General features: G+C 43.3%; 1 protein-coding gene across 1 annotated transcript in view; it reads right to left on the bottom strand.

The window, feature by feature from the left end:
- Nucleotides 1-371: 371 nt before the first annotated feature.
- The window catches only part of RIMBP2 (RIMS binding protein 2), a 36659-nt gene continuing 20085 nt past the window's right edge, over nt 372-16945 (bottom strand). The window contains exons 12-20 of the mRNA XM_063315570.1: nt 16559-16717; nt 14603-15283; nt 12375-12492; nt 7137-7318; nt 6522-6690; nt 5685-5788; nt 3470-3541; nt 3006-3140; nt 372-610 (exon numbers count right to left, since the gene is read on the bottom strand). Of these exons, the coding sequence (XP_063171640.1) occupies nt 419-610; nt 3006-3140; nt 3470-3541; nt 5685-5788; nt 6522-6690; nt 7137-7318; nt 12375-12492; nt 14603-15283; nt 16559-16717 (1812 nt within the window). The 3' untranslated portion in view covers nt 372-418. The remainder of the gene's footprint in view (nt 611-3005; nt 3141-3469; nt 3542-5684; nt 5789-6521; nt 6691-7136; nt 7319-12374; nt 12493-14602; nt 15284-16558; nt 16718-16945) is intronic.

Here is a 16945-nt window from a genome sequence, read left to right as displayed (position 1 = left end):
TAAGGTGGTGAGTAAATACAGGGATCAAAGAACAAAAGGTTTTTTTTCCCTCCACTTTAAGGGAGGGGTTGGGCTAAAAGTGGAAACAGGAAGCGAAGTCCCTTGGGGTAAAGTGGTTGGTGCAGGTTTAAGTCCTTTAATCCCATCTTCTCTTTAATTTGTGTTTGAAAAGCACGTGAGCAAAACGCTTCAAAGCAGCACTGCCACATTGACAACGCTTCTGGGGAGAACAGAACGCACTTAATAAAAAGGGGTAGGGGAGGGTCTGTTTCTAGAAAGGCGCTCAAGATAGTCATGAAATCCCTAGTTTTGGACGTTTCAATTTCGGTCCGTATATCTCTGGGGGTTTTTTTGTTTGTTTTGTTTTAAACAAAGGAAAAAGTCTGAAGATTTACAGGATGTCCAGAAGAACGCAAAATCATTTCACGGCACCCAGTCTTTTCAGAAGTTTCTTCCCCTTGGAAAGGAGCCCCTTTTTCTTTTTCGAAGAGAATTCCCTGCCTCTCCTGGGACTACCAGAACCCACAGTTGGCGTAGGTGACCCCGAGTGGAGATGGGCCGTGGGGGTTGGCGTGCTCCTTGGTGGTGCCCCTGTATTCTCAGGAGGAACCTGATAGGTATATTGTTACAGTTTACTGAACGGTTGAAGTCACTGACAAGAAGAAAGCTGGTAACATTGCTTTTTCATTAATTAAACCAATGTTTCTCAACCTTGGCCACTTGAAGATGGGTGGACTTCAACTCCCAGAATTCTGGGAGTTGAAGTCCGTCCATCTTCAAGAGGCCAAGCTTGAGAAACACTGCATTAACACACATACACCCTTTGGAGACAGGGGGAGGGGGTTATCTTTTTTTTTTTTAAGTATGTCATGGGATGGACTGGTCTGGTTTCCCCGAGCATGTTAAAAGACATAATGCCGGTCTATGTCCGTAATAAAGATTTGATTTGATTCAGGTTAAAGACATGACCCAGCTGAAGGTTTCCGCATTTAGAAGGCCAGCCTCTGAAAAACGACTTATTTTAAAGAGGGACCCGGATTTTGCCCCAATCCCCTCGCTTCTCAGGAGGGACCCTGAGGAACGAGGAAGAGGCAGCTGAGGACTTCCACGCGGCAAGCTGTATGTGTGCATTAGCCCGTTCCCGGGAAGAACCCTCCAGGGCTGCAAAGAGATAAGAATGGCTCAGTTCTGGATTCGTCCCATGCTTTTTTAACCCAACCCTCTCACTGCCTTTTAGCATCCTGTCTGTACATATTTTGAGAAGATGGCACACTGGTGGAAAGGAAAAAAACCAAACCAAACCAAACTAAAACGAACCTTAATTTCAATCAAAGAAAGCTCTGAGACCTTTGGTTGAACGGGCCTGGGTTTTCTTGCACAAGCCACCCGCCTCGTGGGGTTGCTCGTAGGGGTGAATGGGATGACCCAGCTATGAAAAATTGTTTAGGGAGGTCCTAAAAACACCCAACCTCCCTCAACATTGCCAGCATCTTTAGTTGGCTTGGCTGACATTTCAGGGGTTTCGTGAAGGTGCAGTCAAGCCAAGGGGTCCCAAGCTTGCTTTGATCTCCAGTCAAGGTCTTGGTCTAATGGGGGAAGCAAAAAGGAATCCCTTTCTCAGTGCAACCCCAACATACACCTGAAGATACCATCTCTGGAGCGCTAATGCATTCGCCCACAGATCTCAGCTGCACATTTTCCTTTCCTTATTGCATTGATGAACCAAGGAGCTGCTGAGAGCTTTGCAAACATGGGTGGAGGGGCAAGCTCCAAAAAGTGGCGTCGTTTGGGCTCAGCGTTGCTGGGAAAGACACCATGCACCAGGAGAGATGCTTTTAAGGCAAACTTCCAACCGGATATTTAAGGTTAGCTTGTTTTCAAAAGAAGGAACCCGTAGTGTTTACGTGACCAGCTTGCTCAGCAGCAATTTTTTTCTCCCGGATTAGCTAACAATGCAATAGGCAGCTTCTCTTTGGAGTCAGACACTAGGAACACTCTTTATGCAAACAAGCATTAAGTCCAGTAAGAAATATGCTCCAGATGTTCAAACATTTCCCCCCTGTGTTGTTTTAAGCGAGCCTAAAGCCCTTGAGACAAAGGTCAATTCTGTGGTTCTTCTATAAATCTCTACAACAGAAACTTCTCTTCCCAAACGTAGTGCCCTCTACTACTGCTGCTGGACTAGCAGTCTGACGGCTGGCCGCCTGGGGTGATGGGAATTGTAGTCCACCGCAGCTAGGAAGGCATCAGATTGGGAAAGGCTGCCCTAATTTTTTTTTTTTTTTAAATAAATCTGGAATCAGGGCTAAAGATTTTGGAGACATATTTCTCTTTCTCTGCACATATCACGTGTCAAGATGGCTCGCATTAGATAATGCCAACTAGAGGGATCGATGTATCTACTGGTATCTTCAGTTGCTCACTTACGTGAAGGCAACGTTGCCTTTTTTAAGGTGTGAAATGAACACTCTTCTTCTGTTCCCAAGCAGATGAGCAAAGAAATAAAAATATACATAAAATATAATATAGAAAAAACTGCAGTGATGAGAGAAGACACATGAAACCCTTCAGAGGTGAGCATCTTTATGTAGCTCGAAACATTGCTCTGAAATTTGAGGTTGGGCGATGTTCGAAAGAGGCACCTGAAGCTTTTCACCCATCCCTCCGTTTACTGTCTTATTTTACAGCACATCCATATTTTACAGATATAAACTGTTCCGTGTTAGGTTCGGGAACCTAAATATTTAATAGGGGGAGCAAATATATTAAAAGAAGTTAGTGGCTCCAAAACTGGCACGAGATAGATCCTTGATGGAAGGAACAAGTTGCTTTCCTCCCCACCTTCAGAATGGTCTAAAAAACTTGGTTTAAAAAAAAAAAAATTCCCCCTTAACATATACATATATACACAAACACATAAAGCAAAACTGGATCTGAAATGGTGGTCAAGGGGAAAGGAAACCAAAACAGAAAACAGTTTTTTTCTTTTCTCAATGCTTGCTTACCCTTTTTGATTTTGTACGGATTGGTGCGTCTTGTGGGTATCGCAACGGGGCATCAGATAAGTAGACTTCCACATCATCAGGCACTTCTTCAAGAAAATTTGAAGGAACAAGACCCGTCTGGCAGTTAAGTTCCCCCTGGAATGTGGAAGTGGTAGGGCAAATTAACGAACAAACAAGGATCTTTTAGAAGTTCCCACAACACATTGATTTCTCCATGGATCCAGTCAATCAAGTTACGGGAAGAGAGATGTTGAAAGACATTGAAAGATGGAGCAGATTCTTGTCCACGTGCCCAAGTGTTAAGGGGCACCAGCTTTAGTGAGTCACTTAAAAAACAAAACAAGTGTCATTCTTGGCCCCCCATCCTCCTTAAGTGACAACAGTTCTTCAACAAAGAGGTTAAAGACACGTTTTGTACACTGTATTAATTACAGACCAGGGAAGAGCACAAATAAAGCACTTACATAATAAAAACCATCTTCATCAATTTCTCCAAAGACAGTAATAATGTCTCCTGTGCAAAATGTGAGCTCAGCCTGTGGAAACGATAAAACCATCACTTTTTCATGATTCCAGTTTTTTTTTTTTAATGTTTTCTTAAACATCTTGCCATCAGAACCCCTTCCCACTTTTATAAATTACGAAGGACCCCAAAACAGCTTTTGTTTGCACGGATTATATTTATCAATATTTACTGTATGAAAAATTAAAATGGGCCCATTTGTAGAACATGTATTTATTGAATCATGTAAAAATAACAATATTAAACCCACTAGATGTTAACGTAAGTAAAATATATTTCATGAAAAAACCCTATATATATTTTAAAAAAAATAATGAGAAGAGTGACATTGTTTTAGATTTTTCCAAATAGCTTCAATATTTGGCAAATAATTTTGATTTCACGGACCCCTGAGAGGGCCTTGGGGGACACTTTAAGAAACACTGCTCTATTCTAATGGACAGCAATAAATGGGTGTTTCTTGCATTTAGTATTTTGATAGGGATGAGCTTCTAGCTCATGATATGGAAGAGAGAAAACAGCAAAGGAGTCTATCTGTGGGACTATATTTTTGGTCATAAATATATGACCAAACCCATGAGGTCATATATTCTTCCATCAACATTCCTTCCTTAGCTTGCCCAAAACATTTCGCCTCCTGACTTGCACAGTGAGGAAGCAGTACCTGTTAAATAAGGGTGCTGGAAGATGCCTCCATATGGTCTAAATATATCCTTGTTTATAATTGAACAGCAACTTTACTTCTATTTAAGATCCAGGAAGACAACATAGTATTTCAGACCCCTCTGTTGTCCTTTCAGCCCTACTGGATACTAACCAGTCTGGTATCTTTAGAACTTCCTGATGCATCTTCTACTCAAAGGCGAGAAGCACCCTGTTGGATCAGACCTAGATGTCCATTAGGTACTCATGCACCAAGACTAATTAATCAGATCCTTCCAAGTTGGAGAAATAGGACTTATATACAAGAAGAGTATTGAGGCTGGGCTAGGTGAAGAACACACCTAGTGAAGCAGGTGCACCCAAGGATGTTCACCAGCATGGATAAGAAGGTTATTGTCTACTTCTATATTGCTTCACTCTAGATACTCAAAGCATGTTGCTTGGAATTCATCACAAGGAGGTAGCATTATATCCATCAAGACTATTAGCTATGATGTCAGCCCTTCAGGGTAGACAAACTTGGAAACCAAAGATACACAAGCTAATATTACTTTTATTATAAGGTTACAGTAACAGAATCTTGCAGGTCTGGATGTGCTCACTCCCTCCCTCCCTTCATCTTCAAGATAACGAGGGAGGACCATGTCTAAGATGCTTTCCCAGGTTACAGTTCTGGCCCGGACTCAGATTTCTCTTATCTGACTGTTGTCTTGATTGCAACTCTTCCTCCTGTTCCTCAAGGTTCTTCCTTCTACCCATAGTGCGATACTCCATAAATTTGTCCAGTCTCTTGTCAAAATCAGCTAAATTGGTGGCTATCCCAGTATCTGAGTTCATGATTCAAGTATGTGTCATGCAAAGAAGTCTTTCCTTTCTTTGGTCCAGAAGCAACAGCAAATGTCTACTATACCATCTCCCCATTCAGATTCCTATGTCTGCCTGATCCCACCCATTTTCATTTAGCCTTTCTGTTAAAATTTCTCCTCTAATCCCTATGAATCTTGACCTCCCACAGGACCCAAGCACCACCACATTCCTTCTGCAATATAATGTGAACTTTGGGATAACTGTAGCCAATGGTCCAGGAAAAGAGAAGAAAAGAGAGCCAGTCTGGTCTAGTGGTTAAGGTGCTGGGCTAGAAACCAGGAGACTGGGAGTTCTAGTCCCACCTTAGGCATGAAAGCCGGCTGGGTGACCTTGGGCCAATCTCTCTCTCTCAGCACAACTCACCTCACAGGGCTGTTGTTGTGGGGAAAATAGGAGGAGGAAGGAGTATTAGGTATGTTCACTGCCTTGAGTTATTTATGAAAAATAATAAAGGCAGATAAAATAATAAATAAATAAATAAATAATAAAATTTCTGGGCAGACTTAAACCCATGCAATCATTTTCAACCCGCCCTTTCTGTCCCCCAGTTGGAGGCAGGGACCACACTTCCCATAGTTTTTGTTACAAAACAGAATGTTTTGGATTTGCATCCATGTCCACAATACCTCCACATCAACATTAGGGGAGCTTTCCCTTGGATCGTAGTCATATAATGCAACCATTCTTCTTGTGGACGACCCAGGCGGACGGCCGCTTCTTCGGCTCCTTTCTGTTCCAACCCAAAGAGAGAAAGCTATTGCAACTGCTTTTTAAACAAACAACATGTAATTAACTTGCAAAAAGCAAAACTTGCATATTTCTCCCTTTGCAGTTACAGAAATGGTAGTTACATTAGATATCCATGCACACATTTTTTTTTTCAATCAGCAAAGGGAACAAATCCAGATCAGCCATTGCTGCTTATAAAATCAGTGTTCATACACGGATGCCGAGCATTTGTGTGGAAGGGGGGGGGGCAGCATTCTGAGATGTTCCTTTCCAAATACAGGAGAACATTATAGTCTGTTTGACGAGAGAAACCGTGTATATTGGTGGTGGTGGCAGCATCTTACAGGGGATGTTTGGAGCAGGCCTGATGGAGATTGCTATCGAAACTGGCAGAGAAAACTAAGAATAGGAAATCTGTGGATTTGACAGACTAGGTGGAGCCAGAAGACATGGACCAGCTGAGATGGCCAATCCCCACCAAAGACTTTAGAGAAGATTCACACATGCTGAAATGTGATTGAGGTGAGGAACAGTTGTGACTAGCAGCGAACCTCTGATTCGTACTGATTTCAAAACGATTATCTGTTCAGGTTAAATGTGTTGTGGGAACACAACTATTAGGAGGTCTGACCTCAAACATGGAAACAGGTTTTCTACTGTGACAACAGCAGTCAAAATGAATGTGGTACAGCCACCTGTTCCAGACATGTCAATAAGTAGGCATATATGCTTACCAATTTTCTCTATGGGGGTATTTAGAGGGAGAAACCCTTGCTTTAGAAGCTGCTCCATCATTTCTTGATCGTCAGCCTGAATTTCGGAAACCATATTGCAAGGAATAAGGCCCAGTCTTGCACAGGTTTCCCCCCGATAAAACCCATCAGCGTCTTTGTCCCCATAAACCTGAGGATGAGCAGAGAGATGATACAAAAAAGAACCCAAGGATGACTGGTTAGAATTTGCAAAGGTTAACAGCAGTGATTTATCTATCATCCATCATGTATAAGTTTTTCCAGGAACTCCTTGTATGTTGGTTTCACAGGTCCTATTAGGGTTATGGCCATGCTGTTGCCCTAACTGCAGGAATTGCCATGAATTGCGACACGATCAATTTACCCTTCTAAATGGAATGTCTGAATGGAACCACATGCTTTTGAGGGGATGCACTAAGCTGAGGGACGTTTTGCGTCCACAATATAATACATCTTTTTCGAAGTCCAGCCAATTACTCGAATCCAATCAGTTCCACCGTTCAATCCAATGATTCTAACCAAACCAACTCATTCAAATTGGACTAGATTTTGGGTGTAAGACTGCAACTAGTTCAACATACATCTAATATACCCTACCTTGATAATTTGTCCTTCCTTAAATGGAAGTTCTTCTGTTGCATCAGGATTTGGAGACATGGTCAGTGGGTCATAATCAAAGAGGGCAACAAAGATGCGTGCGGACATCTCTTCTGCTCCAGGATCAGTTTCTGATTCTTCATAAATCTCTGGAGACAGACGGTCACGACTACTGTACCCATCTGGAAAACCAGAAACAGGGAACAGAAAATTGGTTATACAGAGGTGAGAGTCGTTATGACCTATATGAGTTTGGAAATCTCAGAAGGGACCTCTCTACAGCAGAATCTAACTTCTCCAGCAAAGATCTAAACCTGTTCCAGGAATTCATGAAAACCAGGAAATGTAAAACAAAACATCCTGGATCAAATCCAAGGTACTTCAGTCAACCCCCCATTTCAATCAATGGAAAGTGAACAATGCTTTTGAGAAATCAATAAGCAGGGCTGGGCTTCAAAACATGGAGAAGTTGTTGCCAATCCTGACTGATTGGAAGAACCATGTGAAGCTTGAATTCAAAGATTTGATTTGAAGCTGCTTGACCTGACTCTCTGGACTGAACTGCAAAGTCAAATCAAATCATCAAACCAAACTGGATGTGTTTGGGAATTTTCCCTAAATCAGTCCAAAAAATGGAATTGCCTCTAGTTCTAATCAGATTGGGGCCAATCTGCACACTGCTACTAATCCACTGTTGTCTAAATCAATCCCTTCCAGTTGCATTAATGGTAAGAGGAAAATAATTGAGTAGGCAGGATTGTGGCCTTCTGTCTTGTAATTCTAGGACCTGACGTTTATCCAATGAGTGGTGGAAAATTCAGAAGAAAAAAGGTTATTCTTCAACTTTGCACTTACTGTTGCAAAATGTCATGCCGTCCACCAAGTTTGGTCAGCTTTGATAATAAGCTGAGCCTCATTCAGAGGAGAGATTGATCACTCGGTGCTACTAAAGACGGCTACGAAGTTGTACTTACAATGCCAGAGTAGGTCATAGCCTTGTCTGCTTCTAGCCGTAATGAACCACTTTACTTAAAACAATTTTCCCCAGCCTAGTGCCCTTCTGATGCTTCCTATGGCTGGAAAATCTGGGAAAGCTGTGCCCCCAACACATCTGGAAGGCAGTAGGATCCAGAAAGCTGTTGTAAAGTTTTGCTGGACTCCCAGATCAATGGTTAAGTATTCAATCCTTTCCACAAATTGCTTTGGTTCTTATTTTACTGTCTGGGTATATCTACAAACACAAACACACACACACACACACACACACACACACTACAGAGTACCGTATGTCAAAACATCTAGACTTCAAAAGAGTTTTTTCCCTCGTGCCATTGCTCTGTTGAACTCCTAATCAATGCAGCATGAGATAATGATCGACAATGTATGGTAAGACACGACTGCTCAGATGCGACCGGTAATGCTCTGTTAAATGTGAACGCATGTTAGACAACAGATGCAGTACATTGTCCCTTAATTCTCCCTTTAAATATGAGTGTGTGCTAGCTAATAGCTGTAGCATTATTTCCTTCCATTTTTTTTCCCTTCTTGATTGTATAGTTTTAGTAAATAACCTTATTACTTTACTATTGTTTATTTTTGACGATATGTACATATATTGACAGCAATTCTACCAAAGTCAAATTCCTTCTATGTCTAACCATACTGGGTCAATAAAGTATTCTATTCTATATATGCACACACACACAGAGACATCACAAAACTGGACGCATGCAGAATACATCTCTCTCCTGCAACCTGATTTACGATGCCAAAAAAGTCTCGTTATGGGACGTACACCCAAGGAAAGTCATCTAGAGTCTTAGGGCTTAAAGTGAGAAGTGGCCATCTTTCTACAGTTGGTTGCTTGCATTGCAAGGCAAACTCTGGTTTAAACCAGGTGGCACTTTCTTTCCCCCTAAGCTAGCGTCATTATAAATACTAGAGTCTGGCACTCGATGACACCGCAGAACGGCTTGTGGATTTGCATCCTGGCTTGTCCTTCGATCAAAGTTGAAACAAGACAGCATCCCCAAGGCTACGAACAGGCACCTTTCCAAGAGGTTGGGTGTCCTGCCTCAATGATATAAACTTTCCATTTGTGCCCTTTCTCTTTCCAGCATGGAAAGAGAACGATTTGCAGCAAGCAATATCCATCTTCGTCCTGGTGTAAAGAAAGTCTAACTCTTTTGGGGAGTTGGGGTGCTGGGGGAGAGCGTGCATTTATATGTCTCTTGTTTTTCTTTAAACCTCAAGTTGCATTCATCCTGTGTCCAGGCCTATTTGTAAACGCTGGTCATTTCTTTTAATTGAGAAGTGAACAAAATCGTCACTGATCCGCACCAGCCAGATTCCGAGTCGGACTTGCCCTTCTGCGGAACTGTTAAAAATAAGGAGGCTGTTGGAATCACGTACAAAAAAAAAAAAGGTGTGAACTTTGTGAGGCTTTAAACATTTATTTTTAATTCCAGTTATGAGACTTTGCCCAAAAGAGAAGTGTCAGCTGTCCCTTGAGGTGAGCAAGGCTGAAGCAAGTCAATTTGCTTGCTCAGATTGTGCGTGCTAACCGTTGGCAAGTCCTGGGTTAACAGAACTATAAAAGTTGATCACAGGCAGCAGTTACAGCTTGGCTCCTTTTCATGTGATCGTTATTCCACCCCCCAAACAAAAACAGAATTTGAAAAGGAAATTAAGCCATCAAAAGGCTGCCCACCTCAGCTGTATTTGTTCAGAAATGTATTCTGCATGCATGTATTCAGGACCATTTGCCAATAAATCTTTCTTGAAAACCTGCATTTTCTAGATAATTTCCATTCCTGCACGGGCAGCCAAAGACATTTTAGAGATGCCTAAGAGAATGCCATTCTGGTAGATTTCCCTCCCCCCAAAAAAGAAATGAAGAATGATGCTTCCTTTCGACCGACACAAAATAGAACATGTCAAGTTCTGTTAAGGGAATCTGGAAGGAGAAATGGCTGCAATTGGAAACAGCTCCCACAAATATGAAGAAGATCAGGGGAAAAGCCCCCCTCCAAGGATCTGATGGAACATTCCTCTGTTTGCGCACTCTGAAAACCACACCCCGGTATCATCAAAATGTGGTGATTTTCCTCCCTTTTCTGCCCAGCCCTTCAAACTCACAAGTAACTGCCTTGCATGGGAATTTGGAAGAATTCCCCTGAGAATGTTATAGCTACATTGTGTGGTCCGCTCATCTAAAAAGCAGAAGGACAGTGCCTTTTTTTCTCAAACACGCCCTTCCCATTTGGGGGGATGCCCGCTTTTGGGAATTGAGCCAAGGTTGCTGGGCTGGCCGAAGGAAGTTGCAAAAAATTAGGCAGCATATCTTTGCGGTGCCATCTTTCTTGCTCCAGTTGGTGTCTATTCTGTGAAAAAGACTCCCATCTCTTGGTGACTACATGAATATAGCCTGACAATCTGACATACATATATGTATGTATGTATTTCCCAGCCCTGGTGGTCTCCCATCTAGGTGTTAACCAGGACTTTCTTTGGCATTTGAGGGAGCAAGCCAAGGTGAGCTAGATGTATATGAAGGGAAGGGAAGGGAAGGGAAGGGAAGGTGGGGGAAATGCAAGGAAGTGAGAACAGTGTGTGGAGTTGGCTGGATTGATAGGTAAGGTGGAATCAAGGCAAGTGTCATTTGGTTACAATTTATTTCCACAAGAGGCACATTTGAACTACAGGTAGTCCTCACTTAGCAACCATTTATTTAGTGACAGTTCAGACTTATGACGGTGCTAAAAAAAAAACCCAACTTGCAACCGGTCCTCACATTTATGACCATCACAGCATCCCCATGGTCACATGATCAGGGTTTGGGCGCTGGGCAACCAGTTCGCATTCACGAGATTGCAGTGTCCTGTGGTCACATGATTGGCATTTTCGACCTTCCCGGCTGGCTTCTGGCAAGCAAAATCAGTGGGGAACCATGTGATTTGCTCAATGACCACTTGGTTCGCTTATTGCCTGCAGCAATTCGCTTAACAACTGCTGCAAAAAAGCTCATAAAATCGGGTTGGATTTGCTTAATGACCACTTTGCTTAGCAACTGAAATTCCAGTCCCAATTGTGGTCATTAAGTGAGGACTCCCTGTATGAACTGATATCAGCTTAAACATCAAAGGTGGTCCTTATTCCCTGTTTTCCTCCATTTTTAAAAAATAAAAGGAGCTGGATAAGCTACCAGGATCCCCTCTATTTTCAGGAACAGCATCACTAGAGAAAAAAGATTGGTACTTGTTACAACCTGTATCTTTCCCCCAACAGGTGAATAAGCAGGTGGAGAGCAGTTAGTGGTTAAGATGAACAATGGGCAGAGGACGGTGTGGTTTTGGGAACAGCTTGATATCTCTGTCTCCCTCTTCACTCTGTGACTTTTAAAGAGAGGGGGGAGCCCACAAGGGATACACAGGAATTAGGAGGGTTGGATTAGTGCAACTGGTGTGTTGCCCTCCACATTTCTGAGAATTTCTTGAGGAAGGGGGACAAAGTGGGCTGTCATGTTATTTTTTTCCCCAAGCTGGCGCTCTCCTGATGGGCTGGAATTCTGACTCGCATGATGGAAGCTCGGGGATGCCAGGTGTGGGAAGGCTGTTTTAGAACATGCGCCATGAGCCCACTCAAAGCACCTGGCTGTCAGCACAGGGTCCCCCAATCCTATTTAAGCTGCAGCGTTCTTCATTCAACAATGAAGAGCAAGTGAAGAGATTCCAGTAGGACTGGGTGCTCCGGAGCGATCAACCTCCCATTCAGCACGTTGGTTTTCCGGATTGCGATCTTCCAGGGACGCCTGTCACAGAAGCAGAACATGGCAAGCTAGAGGAATGCCCCATTGCTGCCTTGGGTAAAAGGAAGGGGTGGCCTTATTCCAACGTGTCCTGGAACCGACCCACAAGAGCGCTCCACTCTTCTAACCAACATGGAACCACAGATAGAAAGTGTGCACATTCTTGTGGCTCCACCACCCCTTGCAGGAAAGGATCAAAGGCCACATTCTCTTGTCTCCAGCTCCAGTATGGGGCAGTTCATGACAGGACGTCACCAACTGCCCTCTGAATCCCATTGTGCCAGTTTTACATTTGCTATTAACTCTCAGGGAGGACTTTGAGGGTTTACACTGCATACATTGCATCAAAGGAGTTGTGAAAGATTAGCCTTCTCCTCTAAATTTGATAACCCCCAACCAACCACGGAGATGGATCGTACAGGCCAACTCACCAATAGAAGGGACCAGAATGGGCCGTGACCTTTGTGGACCTGAGGTGCTGTGAGATGATCTTCGACCTAGCTGTTCCCCTCGGTCTGGCCGCCTGGAGGACGCTGGGTTACCTAAGAGCTTAAATTCCAAACCAACAGAAAATAAAAGAGGAGGTGGGGGGGAAAAAAGAGAAGATGTTTGAAAGCTACCCAGCTGCCCAGTGGAAGGTGTGAAAGGGAGAAGACAACATTGCGTGGAAGAAAATCAAATTGTCATTCTCCGAACGCATACGTTAGAAAGGCAACTCTTTTTTTTTTAACTGAAAGGTTAGCTGAAAAGGAAGGAAGGAAGGAAGGAAGGAAGGAAGGAAGGAAGGAAGGAAGGAAGGAAGGGAGGGAGGGAGGGAGGGAGGGAGGGAGGAAGGAGCACTTGCTAAAAAGAAGAGGAGAAGAAGGAAGGAAGGAAGGAAGGAAAAAAGGGAGAACAGATGCCATTAAACCTGAGAAAGAAAATTACAGAGAGAGAGAGAGACAGACAAGTTGCCATCCTGACATGGCACATACTTAGTGAACAACGGTCACACATTCAAACAAAAAAGAGAATTAAGGTATTCTTTTGCCTTTGCTGTTGCCTCTAAATGGGCTTCCGCTCTTTTTGCCTCCTGTTTGTGAAGAATGCAGCTGTTCCTTGGAACTAAGAAATCGGGATGAGCTGGTCTATTTATCGGGTTTTCGGACAGTAAACCTGTCCCATTTGCAGAATGATCGCCATCCTTCCCCTACAACGTCTTTCCTCTGTTACTTTCTGCCTTCTCAACTTTTAAAAAGTTGTTAAAGGAGTCCTTCCAAATTCTCTTGAGTACTTTCAGGAGACGGGCTTTGCAATAACCAACAATTGATGGGGAAGATGGGGAGAATGAAGCAGCACAGCATCGATTTTGTCGGTAAGACACTTTTGAAAAGAAGAGGGAGGAAGAAGAAAGCATTCACTGAGAAGGAAATGGATTCAGAAATATGGAGTGCGGGATTTCCTATCCTGTGGAGCAGAATATTTGGGTAGTCTCTAGCTTGCTGCACTCCTAAACTAGGAGCAAATTATGATCTGGATATATTGGAGAGAAAGCACATTCCTTAAATAAGACACAACATCCATTGCATCCCAAGGATTTGAGTCAAGTGACTGAGCAAGAGGTTAAAAACTGGGAAGGGGGTGGTGGTCTTCCTGCATGCTGAGAGATGCAGTTTGCAACTTCAAAGGCAAGAAGAGATGATTTCTGATTTTCTTAAAAAGAAAAAGAAACAAGCAGGAGTGGAAAAATGAAGTAGAAATATAAAGAAGCATATGGTCCACTACAGAACAGGGCAGGGGGAAAATAATTTTTTTCTTCCTTCTTGGCATTTACCAAGGATCAGAGAGAATGTTCATCCTTGAAAATCTGGGAATGGGGGAAAATAATTAACTTAACTTAACTTAACTTAACTTAACTTAACTTAACTTAACTTAACTTAACTTAAATTAAATTAAATTAAATTAAATTAAATTGAAGATGAACTGTTCAAAGCAGACATTTAAAGGAAGGAGGGAGATGAAATACATTCATTGTTTGTGTGTATTTTGTTGTTGTTGTTTCAGGTATGCATCAAATTATATATGATTCTATTCTACAGAACAAGATCAAAACTGAAAGCACAAAAACAGAATGCAGCGGAAGGAATAAAATTAAAGAGCGATCCTAAATGTGAGGACAATGGCAGTTCAGCTAACCCTTAATTAAAACATGGTTTCAGTTGTCCTTTTAAAGAAAGGGAGAAAGCCAGTTGTTTAATTTTTTATTTATGTATTTATTTGTGGCCTGCAGGGAACGATGACATAATAACTGACCCACAAGCAAGTTAATCTCATTTTTTAGCATGGCACAAAATTTGTTTTAAAAAAAGAAAGAAAACAAAACCAACGGGAAGTGTTAGGAAGCTTATGAAGCAACACAGATTAAGATGGAAAATGAGTCCCCCTTTTTTGGGGGAGACGGGCGGTAATAGAACTTTGAATAATAAACAAATAAATAAATAAATATTGGAGGTGGGGGACAAGGAATGGAAAAGAAAAAAAAAGAGCAAGGAGACATGCGGGTGATGGGCTGTGGGGGAAAGGAAATAAATGGAAAGAGAGAAATAAAGAAGATTGGGGGGGGAGGAAAGGAAGTGATTTGGCAAGCAGATGTTAGGAGGACATTTGGAGTCCAACACACCAGTGGGCCTTCAGACTTCCTGGGGGGATGCCTTGAATGTGGAAGAGAAGTTAGCCTCGTTTTGTTCTCTTTCGAGGGGCTACTGCATCCTCCTTGAATATCTTCATGGGTCAAATGTTCTGCTCTACCAGAATCATGCTTCCTCTCATAACAAGATGGCTTGCCCTTCTGGTTGGGGGACTCCAGAAATGGCCGAACAGGGTCTCCAAAGTCTTCTTCAACGCTACTTTGCCGGATTAAGGTCCTCCGGCGGGCCAACAGCGGCCTGGAGGTTGATGTACAGCTTTCATGATGTAGACAAGAGGCAGGGGCCATACGGGCAGCGAGGGTCTCAGGCACCTGTGGAGAAGTAAAGTGTGACTCGTCTTCACTGCCACAGTCCAAGCCGCTATCTGGGCTCCGAGTGGAAGACCTGCTGGACCTGCAGCCTTGCTCTTTGGCGTCCTCCAAAGTCCGTGGCTTGGCAGGATGCTCTTGACGGTACATCTTGATTAATCTACCCTCTCTAGCTATCGTGCTTCGGATTTGGCGGGCCCTCCCTAAGCCCTGCTTGTACAAAAGTTCAGAATAGTCGCCATCCTCTTCAGCTACTTCAGGGATACTGAAAAGCTTTTTACTGTGGTGGGCAAAATTGGGATGCTCCGAGAAAGCTGTTTCAGTGGTTTGGTTCTGATAACGTTCCTTTCAGAGTAACCGGTAGAAAGAAAGGCAGAAAGACAGGCAGAAAGACAGCAGGCAAGGAGATCAAACAGTGTGCAATTTAAAAAAGAAAGAGAGAGGAAGGGGAAGGGAAGGGAAGGAAAAAAATAATAAAGACAGAATTAGTTGTACAGCAATGGTGAGCTGAAAGCATGCAGCTTTTATTCAGTGAAGAACTATGTCATGCTTTGAATGGGAATCTGTGAAAATAAGACAGATGATTAGAACAGCTGTCCTAGCATGGTATATTGTGCGAGATGTCACATTTAGCAGGCATGTTTATTAAAGTTCTAAGAAGAACCCAACCAGGCCCATGGGTGGTTGACACCACATAGGAAATCATACGTCCAGGCCCGCAACTAGGATCTGTGTCACCCGAGGCAAACATGGATTCCACGCCCATTTTGGTGCCCGCTCAGCGCGGTGCCCGGGTCACATGCCCAGCTTGCCCCCCCCCCAGTTGTGGCCCTGCATATATCTTATGTTGAGGAGGAGCCAAAATGGCGACCAATTAGCAGCTCCTGAACTGGGACTGGCCTTCTGGAAATTACTGAACGTGGTTCAAGGCAGAAGTCAGGCATGGAAAGTAGAACATTTGAATTATCTGGAATATTTCCTTCCCCGATCGATAGATTTTGCGCATCCCTATAGATTTCCTTCTTGAGATGTTTGGGGTTGAATTATAAGCGTTACCCATTTCCCCCGCAGACCTCTGATCGTTACGACCTTCCTGGCACCACACCACCATGTCTTTGTTCCGCCAGGTCTTTCAGAACCTTCATCGATAAGATGTCTGCTCTCCTGGTGCTTTCAAAGCAAGTCACCCTCTGTGCTTTTATTGTTTCTGTATTGTGTTTTTAATCGCTGTTTCCATTTTACAAAATTCGAATTGCCATTTTTGGCAGCGCATCTAGCCATCGTGGGAGACCTCGGTTTTGAAGGCTAGAAACACCATACTTTACCTATGAAAAGGCGTAAAACACGAAGAAGCCCCAGGAAAGTTCACAGAGGTTTGAAGAAGACGCTGATGGTCTTGAAGGCACTGGCAAAATCCAAGCCTAGAGACAGCTATGTGAATTCCTCCAAAAATCTCTAGAGGGCCATGCAGGGCTTATCTCTACTCTGATATATCTTTTGATAAAGAAGGGGATTATCTCAAATTACCACTCCACTCACCCAACAGTTTCTTCCTCTCTCCCCCACCCCTCGCATAGTTTCCATGATACAGATGTACTTATTCTCGTCACTTCTTTTTACCTTCAGGGCGTTTTGGGATGTTATACTAACTCGTCTCCGTCCACCATCCTCCAGCTGCATCTCTGAGTACAATTCCTCCTCATCTTCTTCCATAATATCAGACAAATCAGAACCCCGGCTGCTTTCGGTGTGATATTCCTCCCCATGGCAGTAGTGGGGCTGTGGGAGAAGGGAGGGAGAAAGAGCAGCAAGGCAAGACGGGCTTTCAAAACAAAAGTGGAGCCCAACATACCCTGAAGGTGGTGAGGGAGCTCCCCGCAGCTCCAGCCCACCACGAGGACTACTGGCATGACCCGACCAAAGTGTGGATGATTGAATGTCATGGTTCCTGTTCCAGTGTTCCTGAAACTTCGTAACCAGTTCCCATGCCATGCTGGTGTTGATACG

This window comes from Candoia aspera, chromosome 15 (assembly GCF_035149785.1).
Source record: "Candoia aspera isolate rCanAsp1 chromosome 15, rCanAsp1.hap2, whole genome shotgun sequence".
Lineage (NCBI taxonomy): Eukaryota > Metazoa > Chordata > Lepidosauria > Squamata > Boidae > Candoia > Candoia aspera.
This window is presented reverse-complemented; position numbering and strand designations above follow the sequence as displayed.